Source organism: Chiloscyllium punctatum, chromosome 11 (assembly GCF_047496795.1).
Source record: "Chiloscyllium punctatum isolate Juve2018m chromosome 11, sChiPun1.3, whole genome shotgun sequence".
NCBI lineage: Eukaryota > Metazoa > Chordata > Chondrichthyes > Orectolobiformes > Hemiscylliidae > Chiloscyllium > Chiloscyllium punctatum.
Genome location: NC_092749.1, coordinates 72272756 through 72300000, shown reverse-complemented (window position 1 = coordinate 72300000; position 27245 = coordinate 72272756). Strand labels below are relative to the sequence as shown.

Below are 27245 nucleotides of genomic sequence, written 5' to 3'. Positions count from 1 at the left end.
ATCTATCAGATTAGGATGGAACAGTTCCTTCCCTTGTGCAGTCACAAATGCAAAGTATTATGGAAAGATTTAAAAGAAATTGCACATTATTTGTAAAACCACACGGATTCTGCAATGATGATCATGTGATGAGTTTTCATGTGATGTGAATCAAGAGCTACAGTTCACTTGGAACCAATTATATAATGAAGTGAAGAATAAGTTTCAGGTGTCAAGGAAAAGATGAATGACCAGGATTTTTGCTGTAGCATTCCCATGGCCTGGATCTGAGATAGTCAGATTAAGTAGCCAATGTATGTATCAGCACATGATGTAGGAGGAAGGATCTCAAAGCTTTGCTCTACTCACATGCTCCTTCAGAAATCTCATGCTTTTATTTCCCTCGTACTAACTATGCTTTTGTGTACAGAATAATATTTGATTACATTTCAACGAAGCTTCTCTTTAGGTTATGCTAGAACTGTGTCACATTGCACTTTCTTTTTAATTCTTTGTCTTCCTGCATTGAAAATTTAGGTACGGTGTAATTTGTGAGCTATCTGTATTTTCGCATAGGCTATGTCAGAGGCCCAAATTTGGAGTGTGTACTAAATATTTGAGTTGTTTTAGATATAGTGACCCCACTTGCAGATTTTCTACCTCATGATGAGGTTTTTACTTTCACTGAAGTCCTTTGTTATTATTTTGATTGTATTGCAACATTGTACTTAAAGCTACTGACCTTCCAGAAGATGGACTTATTAATATTGCCATAGAGCCAATTATAAACCAGTAAGCTGGTAGAGCATGTTCATACTATATGACAGAAAATAATATAATATTCAATATTTTTCTATACTCAGTTGTTGCAACGTGTTAAGCTTCAGTTTTACAAATCCCCGTTCACTGGGTTGAGTAACAAGGCAGGCTATTTCATGGTTTTTTTCAGCTGGCTCAGGAAGTGAAAAAAATGACCTCTGACCTTCTTCACCTATATTTTAATAACTGGCTGGATAAGGCTAAGGAAGTCAGTTTCTTAATAAGTACCTCTCACTGAAATGATTGAAGCCATTGCAATATTGCATAGTTGAATATAACTAAAATTCATTAACAAAGCCTAAGGTGCCACATTACTATTGTATGTTTAAAAGACATTTGATGTGGTCAAACTGGAATTCATTGTATTGTTAAAGTTAAGATTATAAAGTTAAAATAGAGAGTAATGCCTTAACTCAATTCTTAATTTTCTCTTCAGTACGTGATCGAGTCAGGTCGAAAATGGAACGTGACATATTGGCTGAAGTCAATCATCCTTTCATAGTAAAATTGCACTATGGTAAGTTATTTGAGCTTTCCTTTCAAATTTGTCAGTATAACTGATTCCAGCATTCCCAACATCAATGTGAAAATGAGCAAATAGGGTTTTAAAATGCCTAAGTTGGGTTAGCTAAAGATTTTCCTTTAAAAACTGTTGGATCTAGATTTTATTTACCTTTCTTTACCTTTCTTTCAACTGCACATATGCATTGAGGTGATGCTTTCATCAATTTGACCACCTTAATTCCTAAACTGCACTTCTTCATCAGCTGAATGCATTATTGTTAAATTTAGTTAATTCCTGTTGTTGGAATGTTATACAAATTAATTTTCACCATTGAGTTATACTTTCTACATATTCATCACTTTAGCTAAAAGGTCCAGATGAAAATTTTAAACTGAGTTCAGAGTTTTCATGACAGGAGCTGACATTGGGAACTGGGGACTAATTTGCACTCAGCTTGATTCCTTATCCATTAATTGAACACATGTTGCATCATATGATAATGAATTGAATATAGTAATCTACTCACCAGAAATTCCAACGCTCCTTTCTCTGTATTACTCCCTAACTAAGCATATTTTCAGAGAAGGCAAGATGCCAGGTAAATACTGCAAGAAAACAAATATGAAACTCAAGCTGTTTTAACTTCCAGACTTCATTAGGATTCGGCAGGCTTACCTTCTGCAAAAAATTGGCACAAGTATCAGTTTGAACCAGTGGACTGGAGCTCAGCTCTGCTGAGGATGGAAGAAAATTGTCCTGGTCTTGAGTTAGTACTCAAATAGAGTTTGGAAGGAAATATTAGTACAGAGGAAGGACTTTTCAGCATTTTATACCATATTTTATTCATTCATGGATGTTGTCATAAATAGAAAACTGTTTGTGTTTATATTTTAACATCATCAGAAACATACATGCTTATTTCATCTTTAGCTTTTGTTACAAACAATGAACGTCAAGTTTTTTGAAATACTCACTGATCAATATTATTGTCTTTTTACTGTATCACTGATGTACAGAAAGATTTTCCTCTTTGTCCACCCTTCATGGAAATGTAGAAGCAGTAAGAATGTGGCTGATCCTATATCACAATGCAATACTCCCACCTTCTCCCAATACCCCTTGATATCTTTAAAATCTAGAAATGTATCTATCTCCTGAATGTATTCAGTGACTTGGCCTCCACAGTCTTTTGTTGTAGAGAATTGCATAGGTTTACTATCCTTTGAATGAAGACACATTTCCTCATCTCAATATAAAATGGTCTACACCATATCCTGAGACTATGACTTGGTTTCAAGATTTCCCAATCAGGGAGTCCTCCCACTATTTAATCTGTCCAACTTGTTAGGGTTTTATATGTTTCAATCAGATCCCCTCTCACCCTTCTAAATTCTATTGAATGCAGGCTCAGTTGAACGAATCTCTCCTCATAGGACAGTCCTGCCATCTCTGGTAATGGCCTGGTAAACTGCCAGTGCAATCCCTTTAATGGTACATTTCTTAGGTAGGGTGACCAAAGCTGCATGCATTATCCAAAGTATGGTCCCACTAAGGCCTGATATAACTGCACTAAGACATCCCTGCTTTTGAATTTGAATCCTTTTGTAATTAAGGCGAATATACTATTTGCTTTCCTAATTGCTTGATACACTTGCCTGCTGACTTTAATGAATAGTGCATAAGGACACCCAGATTCCTTTGTATTTCCACACTTCCCAATGTATGACCATTTAAATAGTATTCTTCAATACAGTTTTTCGCACTAGCATATATAACTTCAGTTTTAGCCACATTGTACAGTGTATGCCATGTATTTGCACATTCATCCCACTTGTCCAAATCGCCTTGAAACTTCCTTGCCTCCTCGTCACAACTCACAATCCTAACAGTTTTGTGTCATCAGCAAACTTGGAAATGTTTAATCGGGTTCCCTCTTCAAGGAAATTTATATACACATTGTAAACAGCAAATAGTAAATAAATATTGTAAAAATTGTAAAAAGCACTAGTCCATGCCATAGCCCACTGGCTACTGCCTGCACTTGGAAAAAAGAACCCCATGTATTCCCACACCCTGTTTTCCATCTGTCAACCAATTCTTGATCCAAGTCAGTATATTACTGTTTATCTCAAGTGTGCTTTAACTTTGCCCACTAACCGCTTGTGAGAGATCATCTGAAAAGCCTTCTGAAAATTAAATACATCATGTCCACTGGTTCTCCCTTATCTACTGTCTATACTCGAGTAACAGAAATTTTTTAGACATTTTTTAAAGATTAAATTGATGGGGTTGACTATTATATGGGGCTGAAATTCATATTGAAGAAAACAGAACAAATTACTGTAATTCTGGAGGCCTGGAGTGAAATGTGTCAGCAGACACACTGGAACACCCAGAGCAGATCACATCAGTGGCTCAATGGAAGAAAAGGAGTGGGGCACAACAGCTGACGCACGAGAAGATCCAGAGTGGAGCACAACAGCCAGCACAATGATTCACAATTATTGATCTATTATCTGTGAAGAACTAGGGTTAGCATTTACATGCGATAAATGAAAAATTCCAGATTGTTTGGCCAAAAACAGGAGGTTGATTCTTACATGAGATCGACTATTAATTGAATATGTACAGTATTCTACAAGTTAGAATTTTTAAAAATCCACTCGTGGAATGTGGGTGTCACAGGCTGGGTCGGTATTTATTGCTTATCCCTAATTGACATCGAGAAAGTGGTGGTGAGCTGCTTTTTTTGAACCGCTGCTGTCCATGTTGTGTCGGTAGACTCACAATGTCATGAGGAAGGAATTTCAGAATTTCGACCTAACAACACAGAAGCAGTAGTGATATATTTCAGGGTGGTGAATAGCTTGTAGGGGATCACATATATTTGCTGCTTTTGTCCTTTTTAGATAATCATGGATTTGTAAGTGCTATCTAAGGATCTTTGATAAAGTGGTGTTGGTGTTTGGTGGATTTTCAACAACACCAGTTGATTTGTTAGCGATAGTTTGCTTTTCATAAACCCATGGCTTTGATAATAGACTCCAGCAATTTCCCCACTTCGCCTCTTTTTTTTTTCTTGAAATTTCATATGTTTCCTATTTGCATCTAAGACTATCATAAATTTTGTTTGTAAACCATTGTTGAAAAGCATTTCCTTATTTAGTTTTGCACTAGATAGGGGTGAATAATTGTTATTTATACATGTATTCTTTAAATATTAACTATTGCCTACTCACCATCAAACCCTTCAGTAAGCTTCTCTACTCCATCCTTGCCAATGTGCACTTCATGCCCTCACAGTTCCCTTTATTTAGATTTATCTGCTGCATGAGCCATCGCTTCATTCAGCACAGAAACAAATCCTTTGTCCAATTTGTCCGCTCTGAACAGACATTCCAATCTGACCTAATCCCATTTGCCAGCATTTACCCCATATCACTCTCAACCTTTCCTATTCATACACCCACCCAGATACGTTTTAAATGTTACAATTGGATCTGCCTCCACTACATCCTCCGGCAGCTCATTCCATTCGAACGCCACTTTCTGCATGAAGACGTTACCCCCTGGTCCTTTTTAAATCTTTCCCCTCTCACCTTAAACCTACATCTTCCAACTTTGGAATCCCCCACCTTTGGAAAAAGACTTTGGCTGCTCACCGTATCCTTGTGCCTCATGATTTTATAAATCTCTATAAGGTCACCCCTCAGCCTCTGATGTTCCAAGGGAAAGAAGTCCCAGCCTATTCAGCCTCTCCCTATAATTCAAACTCTCCCGTTCCAGCAACATCCTTGTAAATCTTTTCTGCGCACACTCAAGTTTAACAACATCCTTCCAGAGAAGGGCAATCAGATTGTGCACGGTATTCTAAAAGTGGCCTCATCAATGTCCGTACATCCTAACTCCTAGACTCTATATTCTGATCAATGAAAGTGAGTGTGCCAATCGGTACCATCACCACCCTGTCTGCCTGCAACTTCACTTTCAAGGAACTATGTATCTACATCCCTTGGTCTCTTTGTTCAGCAACACTCCCCAGGCCCTATCATTAACTGTATGCGTCCTGCCCTGGCTTGCCTTACCAAAATGTAATACCTCAGTTTTCTAAATTAAACTTCATCTGCCACTCCTCAGCCCATTGGCCCATCTGATCAAGATCACCTTGTACTCTAAGATAAGACTGTCAACTACAGCACCTATTTTGGTGTCATCTGCAAACTTAGTAACCATGCCTCCTATATTCACATCCAAATCTTTTGTATAAATGGTGAAAGGCAGTGGACCCAGCACCAATCCTTGTGGCATCTGGGCAGGACTAGGGCCGATGTTCCAGGAATATGAATCCCTCCCTTCTACACCATTTCCCCAGTCATGTATTCATCTGGTATTTCCCGTGTTTTTTTGTGTGGAATGTTTTCTCACCTTAGTTCCAAGGAAATGAGCCATTTCTTTTCTTTGGTTATATTCTCTCCACATTAGGCACTTTTCCACATTTTTTGCCTGCTTTCTTAATTTCTTCCTGAATTTATTGCTTTTTCGTGTAGTTGTTTCTATGTTTTAAAAGTTTATGAATCAAATTATGATATCAGGTAAGATACTTGATTCCCTTTTGTCTCACCTGCAGCATTCCAGACTGAAGGAAAATTGTATCTGATTTTAGATTTCCTAAGAGGCGGTGATCTTTTCACAAGACTATCCAAAGAGGTATGTCAACAAAAATATTATTGACTGCTATTACAAGAGAAAATCCTTATTAGTGTCAAGACTCAATTGTATCTCAGGTCCAGAAAGCTGAATGTCCATTAGTCATTTAGCAGAGTTTCCAAATTCTAGCAAATATCCAGTTTTGTTTAGAGATACATGGCTACTTACTTTTGTGAAAGTTGCAATCTATTATTGTTATTTAGAAACTTCGAAACCTGATAGAATTTTCTCTAATGTCTTAAACCGCAAAGAATTGTTGCATTTGACCATTATAATGCAGTCTTACCACTTTCTTGGCTTGAAAGCAATATATGTAGTATATTTGTTGAGTGTCACATTGCTCATGTGGGAAATCAGAAAGAGGGACATCAGATCTGCAACAAATATAAGAGTTAATTGAAATGGAGAGGCATCTGAAGCCACATGAATTTGACTTTCAACAATTATGTGGTTGGTTTTTCCCATTAATCTATAGTGAGCTGTGCTGATTGAGAGGGCCAGATTAGTAAAAACATTCAAGAGCTTCCTATTCCCCTTCCAATGGTAGAACATACAACAGTGCAGCACAGTACAGACCCTTCAGTCCTCAATATTGTGCTGACCTTTTATCCTTACATACCCTTCATTTTACTATCATCCATGTTCCTATCCAAGAGTCACTTAAATTTCCCTAATGTCACTGACCCTACCACCACTGCTGGCAGTGCATTCCACACACCAACCACACTCTGTAAAGAACCAACCTCTGAAATCCCCCCTAAACCTTCCTCCAAACACCTTAAAATTATGCCCCCTGTGATAGCCATTTCTGCCCTGGGAAAAGGTCCCTGACTATTCACTTTATCTATGCCTCTCAACATTTTATACACCTCTATCAAGGCACCTCTCACCCTTCTTCGCTCCAATGACAAACGCATTAGCTCTCTCAACTTTTTCTTGAACAAGAGAATAACATTTTCCACCCACCAATCATCTGGCACTGCTGGACAGTGAGATTGCAAAGATCATCGCCAAATATGCAGCAATCTCTTCCCTCGCTTCCTGTAGTAGTTTTGGGTATATCCCATCTGGCCCAGGGGACATATGTATTTTAACGTTTTTCAAACTTTTCAACACATCTTCCTTCTTAACATCAATGTTGTAATTGATCTGAAGGACTGCATTCTTTTTTTGAATGTCTGTCATGTTAAATATCTTACACTGTGCTCAGGTTTTATAAAGCATTTGATCATTTGAGAAACATGAAATCCTTTGTGTGTAAAACAGTCAGTTAACCATTAGTTCCATTACGTTCTTCCGGCAGGTGATGTTTACAGAAGAAGATGTCAAATTCTATCTAGCTGAGCTGGCCTTGGCTTTGGACCACCTGCATGGCCTTGGGATTATTTACAGGGACTTAAAACCAGAAAAGTAAGAACTGTTTCTTTCACTCATTAAGACCAAATAACATTCATGAGATTACTCCTAGGAGCTGTACCTACACCTTTCTTGAAAGTTTTCTTTGGTCTCAAGAGTTCTTGTGGTGGGAATTTAACAGTCTCACTACTCTCTGGATGGAATGGCTTCCCCTCATCTCTGTCCTACACTGTGATCCATTATTCCGACACTGTGATCCCTCGTTCTGGGTTCCCAGTCATTGAAAACATCTTTCCTGCATCTTCTTGTTTAAAGCTCTTAGCTTATCACTTTAAATGTGCATAGCCATTACTGCTTCAATCTATTTCAAAATACTGCAGGCAGGCCACATTTGTAAAGTCAGGCCTATATGCAACACAGCTTGCAATGACATAGTACCTTTACACTTCTGTGAATACTTTTGTACATTAGTCATACAAAAATTGTCACCAGGTCAAAGAAAGTGTTAAGAGGACTGACTAAATCTGCTTCAAAGTAGTAGCCTTTTGAAAGAGGGTCTGGGTGGGAGAGTCGAAAAGTATGGCGCTGGAAAAGCACAGCAGGTCAGGCAGCACTCACGGAGCAGGGGAGTCAATGTTTTGGGCGTAAGCCCTTCATCAGGAATTTGGGATGCAACAGGCTGAGAAATAAAAAGGAGAGTGGGACTGGGGGTGGAAGGTAGTTGGGATGGCGATAGATGGAAGCTTGGTTACAGAAGACAGAGTAATAGTGGGAGTATTTTTCTGACTGGAGGACTGTGACCAGTGGTGTTCCACAAAGTTCAGTTCTGGGATCTCTGTGTTTACAATATATGTCAATGATTTGGATGTAAAAGCGGGTGGTCTAATTCGTAAATTTGCAGATAACGTGAAAATTGGTGGAGTTTCAGACAGTGAAGTTTTCCAAAGGATATAGCAGGATATAAATCAGTTGGAAAGTTGCACAGAGAAATGGCAGATGGTGTTAATCTGGATATGATGTGATAAATTTTAGGAGCTTTGATATACAGAGACTTCTTTGGGTTCAAGTCCATAGCTCCCTACAAGTGACAACACAAGTGTGTAAGTTGGTAAAGAAGGCATATGGCATGCTTACCTTCATTGTTCAGTGACTTGAGTATGATAGTTGGAAAATCATGATGCAATTACCTTAAATTTTAATTTTGGCCACCTTTGGAGTATTGTGTGCAGTTCTGGTCACCAACTATAGGAATGATGTGAAGGCTTTGGAGAGGGTGCAAAAGAGGTTGCCATATGTTACCTGGATTGGAGTGTTTTAGAGATAAACTTGGTTTGTTTTCACTGGAGCACCAGAGCCTGAGGGGTGACCTGACAGAGGTATATAAAGTTATGCGAGACACGGATGTCACATACAAGGGGACATATATTTAATGTGACATTGGAAAAGTTTAAAGGATATGTGCGAGGCAAGTCTTTTACAGAGAGGATGGTAGGTGCAAGAAATGTGCTACCAGGGCATGTAGTCAAATCAAGTACAATAGCAATGTTTAAGAGGCATGTAAACAGATAGATGAGTAGGCAGTAGATAGAGGAATATGAACCAAGTGCAGGCAGATGGGATTAGCTTAGAATGTCATCACAGTTGGTGCAGACAACATGGCAGAAGGGCCTATCCATGTGCTAGACTGGTCTATGTTCTGTGAACATCAAACTGAAATGAAAATGCTACTGCCCAAAACTGACCCAGGGTTAAAATCAGTGCATGCGTATTTCATTCCTGAAGGTTATATCAAAACTCTTCATGGCTGGTGTAATTAGTTTTGAGGTTATTGATTTGTAAGCAAACAGAAAAAATAAATGCACAGCAGGATGATACAACAAATAATCAATAATACCAACAGGGTGATGACAAGTTACAACCACAGTCCTGTACTCCAATTATTTATATAATCATGTCCATCTGAAAAGGCAGACAAATCTTCAGTTTAATGATTAGCCCAAAAGCCAAATTTTGACAATTTGTTCAATATCTTGATAGTTACCATTGATCAGAAACAGAACAAGCCAGTTAAATACTGTTGGTACAAGAATAAGTGAGCGGCTAAGGATCCTACAGTGAGTAACTCCCCTCCACTCTCTTCCCAAATCCTGTTCACCATCTACAAGTCACAATTCAGCAGTTTTATTGAATACTCCTCACTTGCCTGGATGAGTATAACTCCAACAGCACTCATGAAGCTGAACATTCAAGGAAAAAGCAATCTCCTTGATTGGCACCCCGTCCATCACTTTCAACAGCACCCTTTTCATCAGTAATGCACAGGGGTAATACATACCACCTGTAGGATGTACTGCAGAAACTCATCAAGACTCCTCTGCCTGTGGCCATTGAGTGAATGTCACAAGTGGGGTGATGCCAGAATGTGATGTGTAGGTAATGAGCGGATTTTGGGAAGATAGTATAAGAAAACTTATGGGTCTCAAAGAGATGTTTTTCAGAGAAAAACCCTCCATGAAACTTGTCAAAAATGACACTCGGTTGATTTCTGGTAAGACTCAGTCCAATCTCGCTACTCTTTCACTGTCACTGGGCTTAAATCATGAAACTCCCTTCCTAACGGCACTATTGCTATATCTACACCCGAAGGACCCTAATAGTTCAAGAAAATGGCTCAGCATCATTTTCTCAATGACAGTTGGGAATGTGCAAAAAAAACCACCCACATCCTGAGAATGAATAAACTAAAGTTTCAGTGTCTCCAAAACCTTTACATGTAGGGTTCAGTCTAAAATACATGTTCATATTCTAGAGAGGAGTTTGCATCCACAAACTTCTAAACTAGAGCTGACAGCTCACCCACTGAGCCAAGCTAACAATTAAATAAGCATTTGCCAAATTGAGATGATTTTGCTCCAGAGAAATCGAAGGGATTTGAAGTTTCAACTTACAGTCACAGCATATAACCTAAAATGTCTTTATTCATCCTCAGTAGTAAATTATCCACATTTTAAAAGTGTGACAGATGTTGAAAATTCAGAGTCCCTGAACCATCATTTGATTGGATGTATTGAAAGAAGATATTAATTACAACTCTTGGCATCTTCTGTCTAGCATCACTAATGAACACAGAGTTAATCTTGTCTGGAAGGATTTCTGCACACTTTTAGTCTAGAGTTATATTCAATTACACTTTACCTAAATTTGAAGTCCAGAATTCACCATAACCCTTCTTTTTAGGTTTAATGTCATTGCGAGCACACAAGAGGCACAGAGCTAGATGACTGGTGGATTTAGGGAAGTGATTACACAGCGGGGAAGGTAATAAGATAGTTCAGAAGTTACTTGTGGCTAATCTTCTCTCAGACAGATACTCAGTTTTGGGCACTGTTGAAAAGGATGGTCTCTCAGAGGAAAAGTGAAGAGGCAGTCAGATCTTGAACTGTAAGAATGAATCTTAAGTTAGATGGGTTGGTCAAAATTTAAAAGAACAATTGTATCAAAACTCTCCTGTCAGGGACACAGACAGAGGATTCCGCAGCAGTGAGTGAGCATCTAGGATAGTATGTTGCTTTCCTGGTACCAGGATTAAGGAAATCTCAATATATTTGAAGCACGCTGTTGAAGGGGAGTGTGAGAAGCCAGAAGTTATTATACACATTGGTATGAATGACATAGTTAGGGAAAAGATTATGACTTCATGGAGTAAATATAAGAGGTGAGGTAGAAGACTAAAAAACAGATCCTCAAAAGTAGTTATCTCTGGTTTATTCTTGGTGCCAAGCTCAAATGATGGAAAGAGTAAAAGGAGAAAGGAGATAAATCAATGACTAAGGGGGTGATGTAATGTTCAGACATTCAGATTCTTGGATCATTGGGATCCTTCTGGGGCAGAAAATTCCTGTTCAAAAAGAATGGGTTTCACTTGTACTGAAGAATGACCAATATCCTAGAGGAGAGATTTGCTACTTATATTAAGAGAGGCTATAAACTATTTGGGTGGGGAAGGGTGGTAGCTGAAGTGGCAGATTAAACCGAAAGATAGATGAGGATAGGTTTGAATCTGTAATGAACAAAGTAATTAGAAAAGACAGCCAAGAACAAGTCAGAGAATGAAGTAACTCTGAAGAATTAAGTTGTGTTTATTTCAATGCAAGGAGTCTTATAGGTAAGGCTGATGAACTCCGGGCATGTTTGAGAACTTGAGGTTAGGATGTCATAGCCATTACATGAAATTGGCTGAGGGATGAGCAGAACTGACAGCTCAATGTTCCAGGTTTCAGATGCTATAGGAAGGTTAGAAAGGTAGGAAAAAGAGGAGGGGGAGTGGCATTTTTTGTGAAGAAAACATTACTGCTGTAGCTAGAGAAGTCATTTCTGAAAAATCGTTTTGCCACCTCAAGAAACCTGTGCCTATACCTCCCCTCTCACCTCTGTCCAAGGCCCCAAAGGAGCAGAGTTTTATCTGCACTTCCACAAGTCATTTACTGTTTCCGTCGCTCCTGATGCGATCTCCTCTACATTGGGGAGACAGGATGCCGACTTGCAGAATGCTTCAGAGACATCACCGGGGCACACGCATGAAATAACCCCAACGCCCGATGACCAAGCACCGAAACATCGATTTTTACTGCTCCTCGGATGCTGCCTGAACTGCTGTACTCTTCCAGAACCACTAATCCAGAATCTGGTTTCCAGCATCTGCAGTCATTGTTTTTCCCTAGTTGATTTTAACCCTACTGCGAATCCTCTTGCAAGGATGCCTGCCTTGAAGAAGATTTCCTCCTCTCTCTACAAGAATCTCAGGGAGTCCCTCTCTCACTGCAACTCCCAGGTCATTTCCTCTGCCCTGAAGCTCTTCAACCATGTCCTGAAATAAACTCGATGCTACTTTGTCCCCACCCCCACCCTCCTCTACCTTATCTCTCCAAGCTTCAGGTTCTCTGCCTTTATTCCTGATGAAGGGCTTTTGCCTAAAACATTGATTTTACTGCTCCTCGGATGCTGCCTGAACTGCTGTGCTCTTCCAACATCACTAATCCAGAACTTTAATTCCCCTCCCACTCCATCAAAGACATGCAAGTCCTGGGTGTCCTCCACTGCCAAACCCCAACCACCTGACGCCTGGAGGAAGAATGCTTCATCTTCCACCTTGGGACCCTCCAATCACACAAGATTAATGTGATTTTGACCAGTTTCCTCATTTTCCCTCCCCCCACCTTATCCCAGTTCCAACCTTCCGACTCGGCACTGACCTCCTGATCTTTCCTACCTGTCCATCTTCCTTCTTACCTATCTGCTCCATCCTCCTCTCCAACCTATCACCATTACCTCCACTTTCATTTACCTATCACATTCTCAGTTGCCTTTCCCCCAACCCCACCCCTCTTCCATTTATCTCTCAGCCCTCGGCTCACAGGCCTCATTTCTGATGAAGGGCATATGCCCGAAACATCGATTCTCCTACTCCTTGGATGCTGCCTGATCTGCTGTACTTTTCCGGCACCTCACTCTCTCTTTTCTGAAAAATTGCCCAATGAAACGATATTGGTTGAAATTAGAAACAAAAAAATGAATAATCACCTTGATGGGATTGGAATGTAGATCCCCCCCCCCCAATAATCAGTGACAAATTGAGGAACAAATATATAAAGAGACCTCAAATAGATATGAGTAATAAATATAATAGTGAATGATTTAAATTTCCAAACATTGACTGGGGCTACTATTGAGTTTAAAGGTTTGGATGGTGAAAAATTTGGTGAATATTTGCAACAAAACTTTCTTTATCACTATATAAATGTTCCTACTGGCGAAGGAGCAAACGTTGAGCCTCTTGGGTGACAAGTCAGAGCAAATGGCTGAAGTGATTGTAGGGGAACACTTGGTGTCCAGTGATCATAATTCTATTTGTTTTAAAATAGTGATGGAAATGTGTTGAGGAAACAATTCATTCAGTTGGACAAAAGTATTCCAGTTTCTCACAAACAGTGCCTTTATTACTTACAATGCAAGGGAATCAACCTTAAATAGACAACAGTCACCCTTGCCCAGAGAGACTACCTTGCGACTGTTACAATTGTATTTTTATAGAAATCCACATCAATCATGTATCAGTTCTTTCCTATTAACCAATTGCATATTGATTGTCAGCCTTGATAACCTAATCAGTTATCACATTAAGCTTTGGGTACGTTGCACTTCGCATTTGATCATTTACCTCAAACTTCTGCAGCACAGGGTGAATGTGGTTCAGCTTCTAGTTTGCTTGCTGAACTGGGATAAGTTGTGATTAGTTAGCGTAGCTCATGTACGTGCCTGACTACATATTTCGTTTCTTTTCTTAAGTGGAACCAGCTCTGACTAACCCTACCTTGTCAATGTATTTAGCTGCACATTTTACTGTCCCTATTCCTGAATAGCCCAGGTGATATACTTTTTATGCTCTGGCCCTGTTGTTAACCATTTCCACAAAAGGATAAGCCTTCCATAAAGGTTGAAGTTTTTAATTGAGGAAGGCAACTTTTAATTGTATGAAACTAGAACTTTCAAAAGTTGATTTGAGTAGACTGTTCATAGGTAAAGGAATGATAACTTGGATGCTTTCAAAAATGTGATAATGAGAGTTCAGTTTCATTATGTTCCTGTTAGAGTGAAAGGAAACGCTGGTAGGATTAGAGAACAAAAGGTCTTGAGGCTCTAGTCAAGAGTTAAAATAATCATATATTAGATATGGACAACAAGGTTCAAATAAATCTCTTGAACAGTATAAAGAGTCCAGGGACATTCTTAAGGGAGAGATCAGAAAGACAAAGAGAGATTTGAGATAGATATGACAGAATCTCTTTGGATTACCCTTAAATGTATCTGTCAGTAAATTAAGAGCAAGAGAGCAGCTAGAGAGAGGGCAGGGCCCCTTAAAGAAAAAAGAGGTCATCTTGTTTGAACCTCAGAAAATGGGAGAGATATTAAATTAATATCTTGTTCAGTTTATACTGTGGAGAAGAAAATGGAGGTTAGAAAACTCAGGGAAATAAATACTGATCTTTTGAAAACAGTTCACACTACAAAAGACGAAGTGCTGGAGATCTTAGAAAATATAAAGTTAGATAAATCTCCGGGGCCTGATCTAGTGTATCCCACAATGTTGTGGGAAGTTAAAGAGGAAAGTACAGAGCTCATTGCCGAAATATTTGTACCATCTATAACTATGGGCAAGGTGCTGGCTGACTGGAGAGTGACTAGTGTGCCTTTGTTTAAGAAGGGATGTAAGAAAAAGCCTGGGAGCTATAGACCTATGAGTCTGACCAGTGGTGGGTAAATTATTGGAGGTAATTCTTTTATATGCATTTGGAGAGGCATGACATGTTGAGGGATAGTCAGCACGGTTTGTGCAATGGAAATTATGTCTCACAAACCTGTTTGAGTTTTTTGTGGAAGTAACCAAGACTATTGATGAGACCAGAGTGGTAGACACTGTTTGCTTGGACTTTGGGAAAACCTTTGCTAAGGTTCCGCATGGTAGACTAAGTAGTAGAATTAGATCACATTGGATACAAAATTAGCTTCCTGACAGGAGACAGGGAGTGATGGTGGTGTGTTGTTTCCATGATGTATGACTCTATGACTTATTTGAAAGATGACTGGAATTTGAACTGAGTACTGACAGTTAATCATGGATTCTAGTAGACATCATTGTCATTGGTAGTAAAACTAAGTTACAAATATGGAGTGGACTTCAATATTTGTTTATGTTGTGTATTTTTTAATTTCGTTTGTACTGCTGTTTGAATTTCAGTGTACTTCTAGAAGAAGATGGCCACATTAAAATCACAGGTGAGTGTATTTTATCTTATTGTTAATGAGGATGAAAGCCAGCAGCATTGAAATAGAATATTTAAGTTCATTGCATTTTTTTCTGATAGTTTGACAATGTTTCAGCCATACCTAAAAGTCATTCTTGTTACTCAGACTTTGGACTCAGCAAGGAGGCTGTTGACCTTGACAAACGAGCCTATTCCTTCTGTGGGACAATAGAATATATGGCTCCTGAAGTTGTTAATCGACGTGGTCATGCACAAAGTGCAGATTGGTGGTCCTTTGGTGTTTTAATGGTGAGTGAACTACCTTCCTCTTTTAACAATGGGGAAATGGATATCACTTGCTGGCATGTGTCTTTTCCATCTTATTTTTCAAAGTTGCAGCCTATATTTCATAATATTTGGTACCTTATTAATAAAGTGTTGATAACAATTAACTTGTGCTTTTTGCTAGTGAAGTCCTTTTTGAGTGAGTGTTAGAGGCTTGAAATGAATACGAACGAGATAGAATTAGCATGCAGCAATGATCCTTGAGAATCAAGATCTTTCTGCAATCTGAGACCTCTGTACTGCTATGAAGGAATTTAAATTGATATTTAATTAAATTCTACATCAATATGAAAGCTGACTATTGCAGTGATGATCCCTGTGGAGACCAAACATTGTAAAAAATAACTGAAACATCCAATGAATGGATGAAAGGAATGCACAACATGATTTCAATTTTGAGACTTGACTGTAACACCCGATTTAAATACAACACTAACTAAACAGTGTTTCGATTGGCAACTTACACTCTAAACCACAGAAAACATCCCTTATTTATCATATAAAACTGTTGAAAATCTTCCTCTACAGTGATATTTTAATCTGCTCTTTAAGTACATATCTCATTCTCTGGGAGTGAGTCCAAAGTGATTCTTAACTCAGTTTTCTTTGTCCAAATGGATAACTTCTGAACACAATCTGACTTGTGCAGTATTTCATTATGAATTAAGACAGAGCTATACTGGCTCAGTGATAATTTTATGAAAAAACTTTATTGCAATTCTACAATGGCTTCCTATGGACTCTTCCTCCCTCAACGACTACCTCCCTGGCATTATGAAATTACTTGGGTTTTGTATCCATATAGAATGGCTGGCTCATTGGCTATCTTCTAGACCTGTAACTTTCTTCATTTTTGTAATTAATTAGGACGTTTAAAGTCCAATCATTTATAAAGCTTGACATTTCAACTATTTCCATTAAACTTGGGGGTTAATAGTCTAACCATTCTCACCATTGCGTTGTCTGCAAACCTATATGTCTTGATCCTTCTTCCTGGAAAGGGCCAGAATAACCAAGTCATCCAAGCTTATTAGGAGAAAGTGAGGACTGCAGATGCTGGAGATCAGAGTCAAAAGTATGGTGCTGGAAAAGCACAGCAGGTATTGCATCATGCGAGGAGCAGGAGCATTGTGTTTTGGGCAGAGGCCCTCCCATCCACGCTGATTGACTAACCACGGACTATCCAAAGACATCTACGACAAGCCCGTCGACTCCCACAGTTACCTAGATAACACCTCCTCCCACCCTACCTCCTGTAAAAAAAAATGCCATCCCTTATTCCCAATTCCATTGCCTGTGCCACATCTACTCCCAGGATGACCAATTCCACCTTAAATCCCAGAATGCCTCCTTCCAAGATCGCAATTCCCCTTCCCACATGGTTGATGGTACCCTACAGTGCATCTCCTCCACTTCCCACATCTTCACCCTTGAACCCGACCCCTTCAATCACAACAAGGACAGAACCCCCTGGTCCTCCGTTTCCATCCCACTAACCTCCACACATCTCGCATCATCCTCTGCCGCATCCACCACCTACAAACGGACTCCACCACCAGATTTATTTTTCCCTCCCCACCCCATCAGCGTTCCAGGGAGACTATTCCCTCCATGACTCCCTTATCAGATCTACAAACCGCCCTTTCCCGCCCCCCCCCCCCCCCCCCCACCTCCAATGCACACCCCACTCCCAGCACCTTCCCCTGCCACCAGAGGAAATGCAATTCCTGCACCCACACCACTCCCCTTGCCTCCATCCAAGGCCCAATAGGATCCTTCCACATCTGACAGAAAATTACCTGTACGTTTATTATATCCATTGCATCCAATGTGGTCTCCTTTACATCAGGGAGACAGGAGGCCTACTTGTGGATCATTTCAGAAAGCACCTGTGGCACCCGTACCAACCAACCCCACTGCCCTGTGGCTGAAGACTTCAACTCCCCTCTCTCTTCGCTAAGGACATGCAGGTCCTGGGCTTACTCCATCGCCAAACCCTTATCATCCGACGCCTGGAGGAAGAATGCCTCATATTCCATCTTAGAACCCTGCACCCACACGGGATCAATGTGGATTTCACCAGTTTCCTCATTTCCCCTCCTCCCACATTAACACAGTAGCAAGCCTCCAACTCGTCACCACCCTCCTGACCTGTCCATCACCTTTCCCATCTATCCACTCTACCCTCCTCTCCGACCAATCACCTTCTGCCTCACCTTCATCTACCTAATGCATTCTCAGCTACCTTCCACACCACCCCCCTAACCCCACCCCCCTCCCATTTATCTCTCAGCCCCCTAGCTCACAATTCTCAGTCCTGATGAAGGGCTCACGCCGGAAACATTCATTCTCCTACATGTCCTGAGTGTCCCTGACCTCCAAAGTAAAGTGTCGAAGGGCTGAAGTTGTGTCTGAGACAGAGAGCTGGCATGATGTAGTGGTAAGGCTGATGGTTGGCCAGTGTTGAATTGAGTGAATAAAAGATCAAGGACAATGGTGATCATAGAATGTTGTTTCAAGATTGAGTTGAATAATTTCGAGGGCAAGCAAGTGATGAACTGCAGCCACTCTGTCTTCCATCTTGGGCATTTGCACCATCTACTTTCTCAGTGAAGGAAAGGAGAATTGGAAGGTATCCCTAAGGCAGGTTGAGCAAATAATGAGAGACAAATGCATGAAAATAAGGACATCGCCCACACAGTCATGAAATCACCATTTAAAACTTATGGTGAAAAATTGTATTGATATTAAGATTTGGACATTTTAAATTCTTGCCAGATCTTCCAACTTTCTCATCGGTGCCTATGAAACACCAAAGAGGGGAGAATTCCATTCAAAGTCCATACTTGATAACACAGGCTAATTCTCTCATACATACACACACATACACACATACACACATACACACATACACACACACACAGTCATAAATGTATAAAATGGAAACAGACCCTTCAGTCCAGCCCGTCCATGCTGACCAGATATCCCAACCCAATCTAGTCCCACCTGCCAGCACCTGGCCCATATCCCTCCAAACCCTTCCTATTCATATACCCATCCAAATACCTTTTAAATGTTGCAATTGTACCAGCCTCTACCACTTCCTCTGGCAGCTCATTCTATACACTTAACACCCTCCAGTCTCTGACACTCCAGGGAAAACAGCCTCAGCCTATTCAACTTCTCCCCATAGTTCATATCCTCCAACCCTGGCAACATCTTTGTAAATCTTTTCTGAACCCTTCAAAGTTTCACGACATCTTTCCAATAGGAAGGAGGCCAGAATTGCACACAATATTCCAACAGTGGCCTAACCAATGTTTTGGGCGGCACGGTGGCACAGTGGTTAGCACTGCTGCCTCACAGCGCCAGAGACCCGGGTTCAATTCCCGACTCAGGCGACTGACTGTGTGGAGTTTGCACATTCTCCCCGTGTCTGCGTGGGTTTCCTCCGGGTGCTCTAGTTTCCTCCCACAGTCCAAAGATGTGCAGGTCAGGTGAATTGGCCATGCTCAATTGCCCGTAGTGTTAGGTAAAAAGGGGTAAATGTAGGGGTATTGGTGGGTTGCGCTTCGGCGGGTCGGTGTGGACTTGTTGGGCTGAAGGGCCTGTTGCCTCACTGTAAGTAATCTAATCTAATCAATGTCCTGTACAGCTACAACATGACCTCCCAACTCCTGTACTCAATACTCTGACCAATAAAAGAAAGCATTCCAAATGCCGCCTTCACTATCCTATCTACCTGCGCCTCTATTATGAACCTACACTCCCAGGTTTCTTTGTCTAGCAACACTCCCTAGGACCTTACCATTAAGTGTATAAGTCTTGCTCTGATTTGCTTTCCCAAACTGCAGCACCTCGCATTTATCTGAATTAAACTCCATCTGCCACTTCTCAGCCCACTGGCCCATCTGATCAAGATCCAGTTGTACTCTGAGGTATCCTTCTTCATTGTTCGCTACACCTCCAATTTTGATGTCATCTGCAAACTCACTAACTGTACCTTCTATGTTCACATCCAGATCATTTATATAAATGATGAAAAGCCTTCCTCATGAAAGGCTTTTGCCTGAAACGTCGATTTTCCTGCTCCTCGGATGCTGCCTGATGTGCCGTGTTTTTCCAGCACCATACTCTCGCCTCTGATTTCCAGCATCTGCAGTCCTCACTTTATCACAGCACTGATCCTTGTGGGTCACAGGCCTCAAGTCTGAAAAACAACCCTCCACCACCACCATCTGTCTTCTATGTTTGAACCAGTTCTGTATCCAAATGGCTAATTCTCCCTGTATTCTGAGATCTAACTTTGCTCACCAATGTCCCATGAGGAACCTTGTCGAACGCCTGACTGAAATGCATATATATCATGTCCACTACTCTGCCCTCATCAATCCTCTTTGTTACTTCTTCCAAAAAAAACTCAATCAAGTTCATGAGACATGATTTCCTGCGCACAAAGCTATGCAGACTATCTCCAATCAGTCCTTGCCTTTCCAAATACATGTAAGTCCTGCCCCTCAGGATTCCCTCCAACAAATTGCCCACCACCGAGGTCAGACTCACTGGTCTATACTTTCCTGGTTTATCCTTACCACCTTTCTTAAATAGTGGCACTACATCAGCCAATCTACAGTCTTCTGGCACCTCACCTGTGACTATCAGTAATATAAATATCTCAGCAAGGTGCCCAGCAATCACTTCCCTAGATTCCCACAGAATTCTAGGGTACACCTGATCAGGTCCTGGAGATTTATCCACTTTCATGCGTTTCAAGACATCCAGCACCTCTGTAATATGGACATTTTCCAAGATGTCGCCACTATTTCCCAACTTTCTATATCTTCTATGGCCTGCTCCACAGTAAACACTGATGCAAAATACTCAATTAATATGTCCTCCATCTCCTGCGGCTCAACATATAGGCGGTCATGCTGATCTTTGAGGGGCCCTATTTTCTCCCTAGTTACCCTTTTGTCCTTAATGCATTTATAAATCCCTTTAGATTCTCCTTAATCATATTTGCCAAAGGTATCTCATGTCCCCTTTTTTGCCCTCCTGATTTCCATCTGAAGTATACTCCTACTGTCTTTATACCCTTCTAAGAATTCACTCGATCTCTCCTGTCTATACCTGACATATGCTTCCTTCTTTTTCATAACCAAAACCTAAATTTCTCTCATCATCCAGCATTTTCAACACCTACCAGCCTTTTCTTTTACCCTAACAGGAACATACCGTCTCTGGACTTTAGTTATCTCATTTTTGAAGGTTTCCCATTTTCCAGCCGTCCCTTTACCTGTGAACATCTGCCCCCAATCAGCTTTTGAAGGTTCTTGTCTAATACCGTCAAAATTAGCCTAATTCCAAATTAGAACTTTAACTTTTAGATCTGGTCTATCCTTTTCCATTACTATTTTAATAATGATAGAATTATGGTCGCAGGCCCCAAAGTGCTCCCCCACTGACACCTAAGTCACCTACCCTGCCTTATTTCCCAAGAGTAGGTCAAGTTTTGCACCTTCTCTACTCGGTGCATCCACATACTGAATCAGAAAATTTTCTTGTACATACTTAACAAATTTCTCACCATCTAAACCCTTAACACTATGACTGTACCAGTCTGTTTGGAAAGTTAAAATCCCCTACCATAACCACCCTATTATTCTTACTGATTACTGAAATCTCCTTACAAATTTGTTTCTCAATTTCCTGCTAACTATTGGGAGGGGTCTATAATACAATCCCAACAAGGTGATCATCCCTTTCTTATTTCTCAGTTCCAATCAAACTTCTCTGGATGTATCCCCAGGATTATCCTCAAGTATAGCAGTAATGCTACCCCTTATCAAAAACGCCACTCCCCCTCCTCTCTTGCCTCCCTTTCTATCCTTCCTGGACGTTAAGCTGCCGGTCCTGTCCATTCCTGAGCCATGTTTCTGTAATTGCTATGATATCCCAGTCCCATGTTCCTAATCATGCCCTGAATTCATCATCCTTCCCTGTTAAGACTCTTGCATTGAAATAAATGCAGTTTATTAGTCCTATCTTGGTTTCTACTTTTGTTCCTGCCTGCCCTGATTGTTTGTTTGTTTGTTTGTTTGTTTGTTTGTTTGTTTGACTTGCTCCTTTTCCCAACTGTACCAGTCTCAGATTGATCTCTCTCCTCACTATTTCCCTGGTTCCCCATACCATTCTCCCCCTCCCCCCCCCCCCCCAACCCCCAACACCCCTTACTTATTTAAATCCTCCCAAACAGCTCAAAGAAATCTCCCTGCCAGTATATTAGTCCGCTTCCAATTCAGGTGCAATCCATATCTGTCCTTCTTACACAGGTCAGTTCTACCCCAGAAGAGATTCCAATGATCCAAAAATGTGAACCCTACTCCCATCCACCAGCTCCTCAGCCATGCATTCATCTGCTTTATCCTCCTACTCCTACCCTTACTGTTCGTATCACTAGGAGTAATCCAGGTATTACTACACTTGCTGACCTCCTTTTTAAATACCTGCCTACCTTTCTGTATTCTCCTTTCAGAATCTCACCTTCTCCTACTGGTCCCTGTCCCCTTTGAGAGCATTCTGCACCCTCTCTGAGATATCCTTGATCTTGGCACCAGGGAGGCAACACACCATTCTGATTTTTCATTGCCGGCTGCAGAAACGTTTGTCTGTGCCTCTGACTAGGGCGTCCCCCAATTGCAACCAATCGCTTGGAACCCGACTTAGCTCTCATTACATTGGAGCCAGTCCCTATACCAGAAACTTGGCTGTTCATGCAACATTCCTCTGAGAGTCCATCACCCCCTGCATTTTCCAAATCAGCATACTTGTTTGAAATGGGGATAGCTACATAAAACTCCTGCATTACCTGCCTACCCTCCTACCTTTCCTGGAGTTAACCCATCTACCTGATTGTATCTGTGGCTTTTCTCCCTTCCTATAACTGCCATTCATCACATCCCCTCACCTCTTGTAACTTTCATATTGCCTGTAACTGCTGCTCCAACTGATCCATGCAATCTGATAGGATTCACAACCTGCAGACATAATCATCAGTAACATATAAACTCTCCCTAAACGCTCACACCCAAGAGGAAGAGCACATCACTGAATTAATGGCCATCTTTGTGAAGGAGCAATCTACAGACCCAAAAAATAGCACCATCTTTTTGTTCTAAAAGCAAGTACTCCAGCTAGTTTAATTTTTAAAAATTTAGTCAAGAGACAGATCTCAATAACACATATACAGAGGAACCTCAATTATTTGGCATTCGATTAACTGAATTTCGGATGACCCGAACAAGATCACATGGTCCTGAGGCATAGCTAACCATATTATCCTGCATCGATTATCCAACATTCGATCAACCGAACAAAATACTCCCCGCCCATGTCCTTCAGATAATCAAGATTCCTCTGTAATCATGAAAGAACCCACTCTATTCAGTACTGTAGACTTAGAGCAAGGTTGCACATTCAAAACCATGCCCTTATCTGTTCCTGTGCTTTGGGCTCTCCCACACAGGTTCCTCCAAGTTCAGTTGTGAATTTCACTGTTTGTTCATTTTTCCTCGATGCACTCCGATGTTCAGAGATACATGAACTCAAACAGCAAAGGCAGTAACTGTGCAGATTCAGTGCTGTGTCAGCCATCAATGTAGATTGCTTTCTCTCTCTCCCTCACTGACCATGTGGTCATTACCTTTTGTCTGTCTTACTCCTTTTGAAAGTGCCATTGTTTTGATCTTTTTTTCCCTAAGTTTCCAAAACAATGCAACAGCATATAAAACAGTAATTGTTGCTCCTGGAATTTAAGGATATCACCTCCAACACCTAAGATACTGCAAAAAAGGAGCAGCTCTTACAGCCACAATTTTTCCCATCCTCCAAGTAAGACAAAATAAATGTTTGAAAAGATTCTGGGCTTTAAAAAAAAAAGACATAACATGAAAAAACAAGGAAGGAATGACGTATCTTTATAACAGTGTTATGGCTTTTGCTCCAATATCATGCCTAGTTCTAGGTGCACACTTGAGGAAGGATGTATAGACTTTGGGGAGAGTGTAAAAATGGTTCCAGGGATGTGTGACTTTAGTTTTGTGGATAGATTGAATAGGGTAGAGTTGGTTTAGAGAATGTTGAAAGGAGATTTCATGGAATTGACCAAAACCATGTGGGTTCTTGCAAGAACATAGAATGTAGGATATAGAACATTCCAGTGGAGTACAGACCCTTTGCCCTCGATGGTTCCACAGGTCGGTGCAATAATCTTAAGCCCATCTATCCTACACTATTCCATTTTCATCCATATGTCTATCCAACGACCATTTAAATGCCCTTAAAGTTGGCAAGTCTACTACTGTTGCACTCCCTTACTACTCTCTGAGTAAAGAAACCACCTCTGTCCTTTATCTATCACCCCTCAATTTAAAGCTGTGTCCTCTTGTGCTAGCCATCACCATCTGAGGAAAAAGGCTATCATTGTCCACCCTATCTAATCCTCTGATTATCTTGTATGTCTCAATTAAGTCACCTCTCAACCTTCTTCTCTCTAACAAAAACAGACTCCAGTCCCTCAGCCTTTCCTCATAAGACCTTCTCTCCATATCAGGCAACATCCTGGTAACTCTCCTCTGAACCCTTTCCAAAGCTTCCACATCCTTCCTATAATGTGATGACCAGAACTGTATGCAATTCTTCAAATGTGGCTGCACCAGAGTTTTGTACAGCTGCAGCATGACCTAGTGGTTCCGATTCACTACACTACCAAGAATCTTACCATTAAACCAGTACTGTTTATTCCTGTTGTTCCTTCCAAAGTGAAGCACCTCCCACTTTTCTGCATTAAACTCCATTTGTCACTTCTCAGCCTAGCTCTGCAGCTTATCTATGTCCTTCTGAAACCTGTCACATCTTTCAGCAATATCCACAATTCCACTGACCTTAGGGCCGTCCACAAATTTACTAACCTATCCTTCTATGCCCTCATCTAGATCACTTATAAAAATGACAAATAGCAGTGGCCCCAAAACAGATCCCTGCAGTACACCACTAGTAACTGAACTTCAGGATGAACATTGTCAAGAGTGTGGTGCTGGAAAAGCACAGCACTCAGGCAGCATCTGAGGAGCAGGAGGATCAATGTTTCAGGCAAAAGCCCTTCATCAGGGTGAACATTTCCCATCAACCACCACCCCGTCTTCTTTTAGATGGCTAATGTCTGATCCACACTGCTAAATCATCCTCAATCCCACGCCTCCATATTTTGTACAATAGCCTACCATGGGGAACCTTATCAAACACTTTACTGAAATTCATATACACCACATCAACCACTTTTCTCTCATCCACCTGTTCGGTCACCATCTGAAAGAACTCATTAAGGTTTGTGAGACATGACCTACCCTTCACAAAACCATGTTGACTATTCCTAATGAATGTATTCGTCTCTAGATGATTATAAATCCTATCTCTTAATCTTTTCCAACACTTTACCTACAACTGGAATAAGGCTCACTGGTCTATAATTACCAGGGTTGTCTCTTCTCTCTTCCTTGAACAAGGGGACAACATTTGTTTTCCTCCAGTCTTCTGGCACTATTCCAGAATAGTGTAGACAATGACTGTATTAAGATCAAAGCCAAAGACTCAGCAATCTCCTCCCTGACTTCCATAGAATCCTGGGATAAATCCCATCCAGCCCAGGGGACTTATCTATTTTCACACTGTCCCGAATTGCTATCACCTCCTCCTTGCTTACATCAATCCCATCTAGTAGTGTGTATCTCAATATTCTCCTGACAACATTGTCTTTTTCCAGTGTGAATACTGATTAAAAAATATTCATTCAGCGCTTCCCCTAATGTTCTACCTCCCATTTCCTGATCTGAATCTAACCCATCTAAGCCTACACTTTGGCTCCCATCTCCCTGCCAAACTAATTTAAAACCTCACTGATCGAACTGGCAAATGCCCCCACAAGGAGATTAGTCCCAGCTCTGTTCAGGGGCAACTAGACTCTGTATCGCCGTTCCCCCTACCTTTCTATGTAACTCTGACTCTGAGCTCCTGAATTCCTTAATGGCTGGTTTCTCCTGATGTTATATTGATTTCTTAATTTAGATAACATCTGAAAAACTGATCTGAGCAGGTCCTGGTTAATTTCTTCAAGTATGATCTTTAAATAAATTGAGACTTCTTTTTCACATATCCAAGGGATTTAATGCAATTTAAGAGATAGTGCTCAGAAGACACCTGTGACATGAACATCAACACAGATTGACTGCTGGTCGTTCGACTATTATAAAGAAATCCCTTGCTGCAAATTTTATCACTGCAAAATGGCAATGACATATTGAACTTGCTTCAGTGAGCACGCTTCACTGACAACTGTCACGTTTTTTCTGGGAGTCTGTAGCATGAGGCAGAACTGACACCAAAGGCTTGCTCCACATTGTGAAACTCTTGACATCGGAGCAGTGTGTCCCAGAATAATATCACTCCTGCACTGAATGGGAAGCTGTGGCAATTTCCATGCTGCAACGCATTGAGGCATATACACTCCGTGCCACTGTATTGTCAATACAGGAATAGGGTTCAAAGTAGCTTTCGGAGCATTGCCCTTTGTCAGGTAAAGTGAAATCTGTTGGACTATAACCTGGTGTTGTCTGACTTCTGACCTTGTCCACCCCAGTCCAAATTCGGCACCTCCAATCAGAGCTTTAAAAATGCGATTGCGCCAGGGAATTATATGGGTTGGGAGAATATTATGTGTATGTAGCTAACCTGGATTTGATTATGGATATTTATTGTGAGACAGTATGGGTATGGTGATCTTAAGAAGAAATAAAATCTTTCATTTATTAAACACTTTTTTTTTTACAGTTTTGAAGTGCTTTTTAGCAAAGTAACAATTTTGGAGTGTTGCCACAATTTAATGTAGGAATCACAAAATGTAGGAACAGAGTTAGGCCATTGATCCCAGGTTTTCTGAGTTTAGCTGGAGTTTCGTTTTAATGCAGCTCCTTGGTCCCAACTTGGTCAAAGGCTGCTTTGATGCCAAGAACGATCATTCTCACCTCAGATATTCAACTTGTGTGACCATGTTTGGCCTCAGCGAATGGGCTCTGGACGGTATTATCCTGAAAAATGGTCCAAGTTGAGTAATGGTGTACAGGTTCTTAGTGTAAAATTGAAACTTGCTCGAACTGATGCTGATTGAACAGTTGTAGAGTAATACAGACATGGATTTCCTGAACATAAATATTTTCAGCTGCTTTACCAATGTACTTTGCCCCATCATTGGGTCAGTAGTGGGGGTGTGTGTAAGCAATTGTAAAATTTTCAGTAAGATTCACAACTCCTCAGTTGCTGAAGTAGTCCATATGTAGCAAGATCTGCACAGCACTTAGCCTGGAGCTGATGTGCAAGAACCTTTGGTGCCACACAGGTGCGAAACAATGATTATTTCCACAAAGGGCAAATTTAGCAATCCTCACTTGACATTCCATAGTATTACCACTGCTGTACGCTGCACCATCAACTTCCTCAGCTTACCATTGACCAGTCCAGCTATATACATTGTATGGTGAGAAGAGTAAGACAAAGTCTGGAAATTCTAAGGAGAATATTCACTTGCTGACTCCCCAAAGCCTGCCGAGAGCCTAACAAGGTATTAGTGAGAACTGAGATGGAATATTCTCCATCTGCCATGATGAAGGCAGTCCTCACAC

General features: G+C 40.8%; 1 protein-coding gene across 5 annotated transcripts in view; it reads left to right on the top strand.

Moving 5' to 3' along the window:
• Nucleotides 1-27245, top strand: part of rps6ka2 (ribosomal protein S6 kinase, polypeptide 2) — a 436546-nt gene that overhangs the window by 281295 nt on the left and 128006 nt on the right. For all 5 annotated transcript variants that reach the window (XM_072581035.1, XM_072581037.1, XM_072581038.1 and 2 more), the window contains 5 exons: nucleotides 1235-1315; nucleotides 5931-6010; nucleotides 7314-7420; nucleotides 15162-15199; nucleotides 15335-15477. In XM_072581035.1, coding sequence (XP_072437136.1) covers nucleotides 1235-1315; nucleotides 5931-6010; nucleotides 7314-7420; nucleotides 15162-15199; nucleotides 15335-15477 — 449 coding nt within the window. The remainder of the gene's footprint in view (nucleotides 1-1234; nucleotides 1316-5930; nucleotides 6011-7313; nucleotides 7421-15161; nucleotides 15200-15334; nucleotides 15478-27245) is intronic.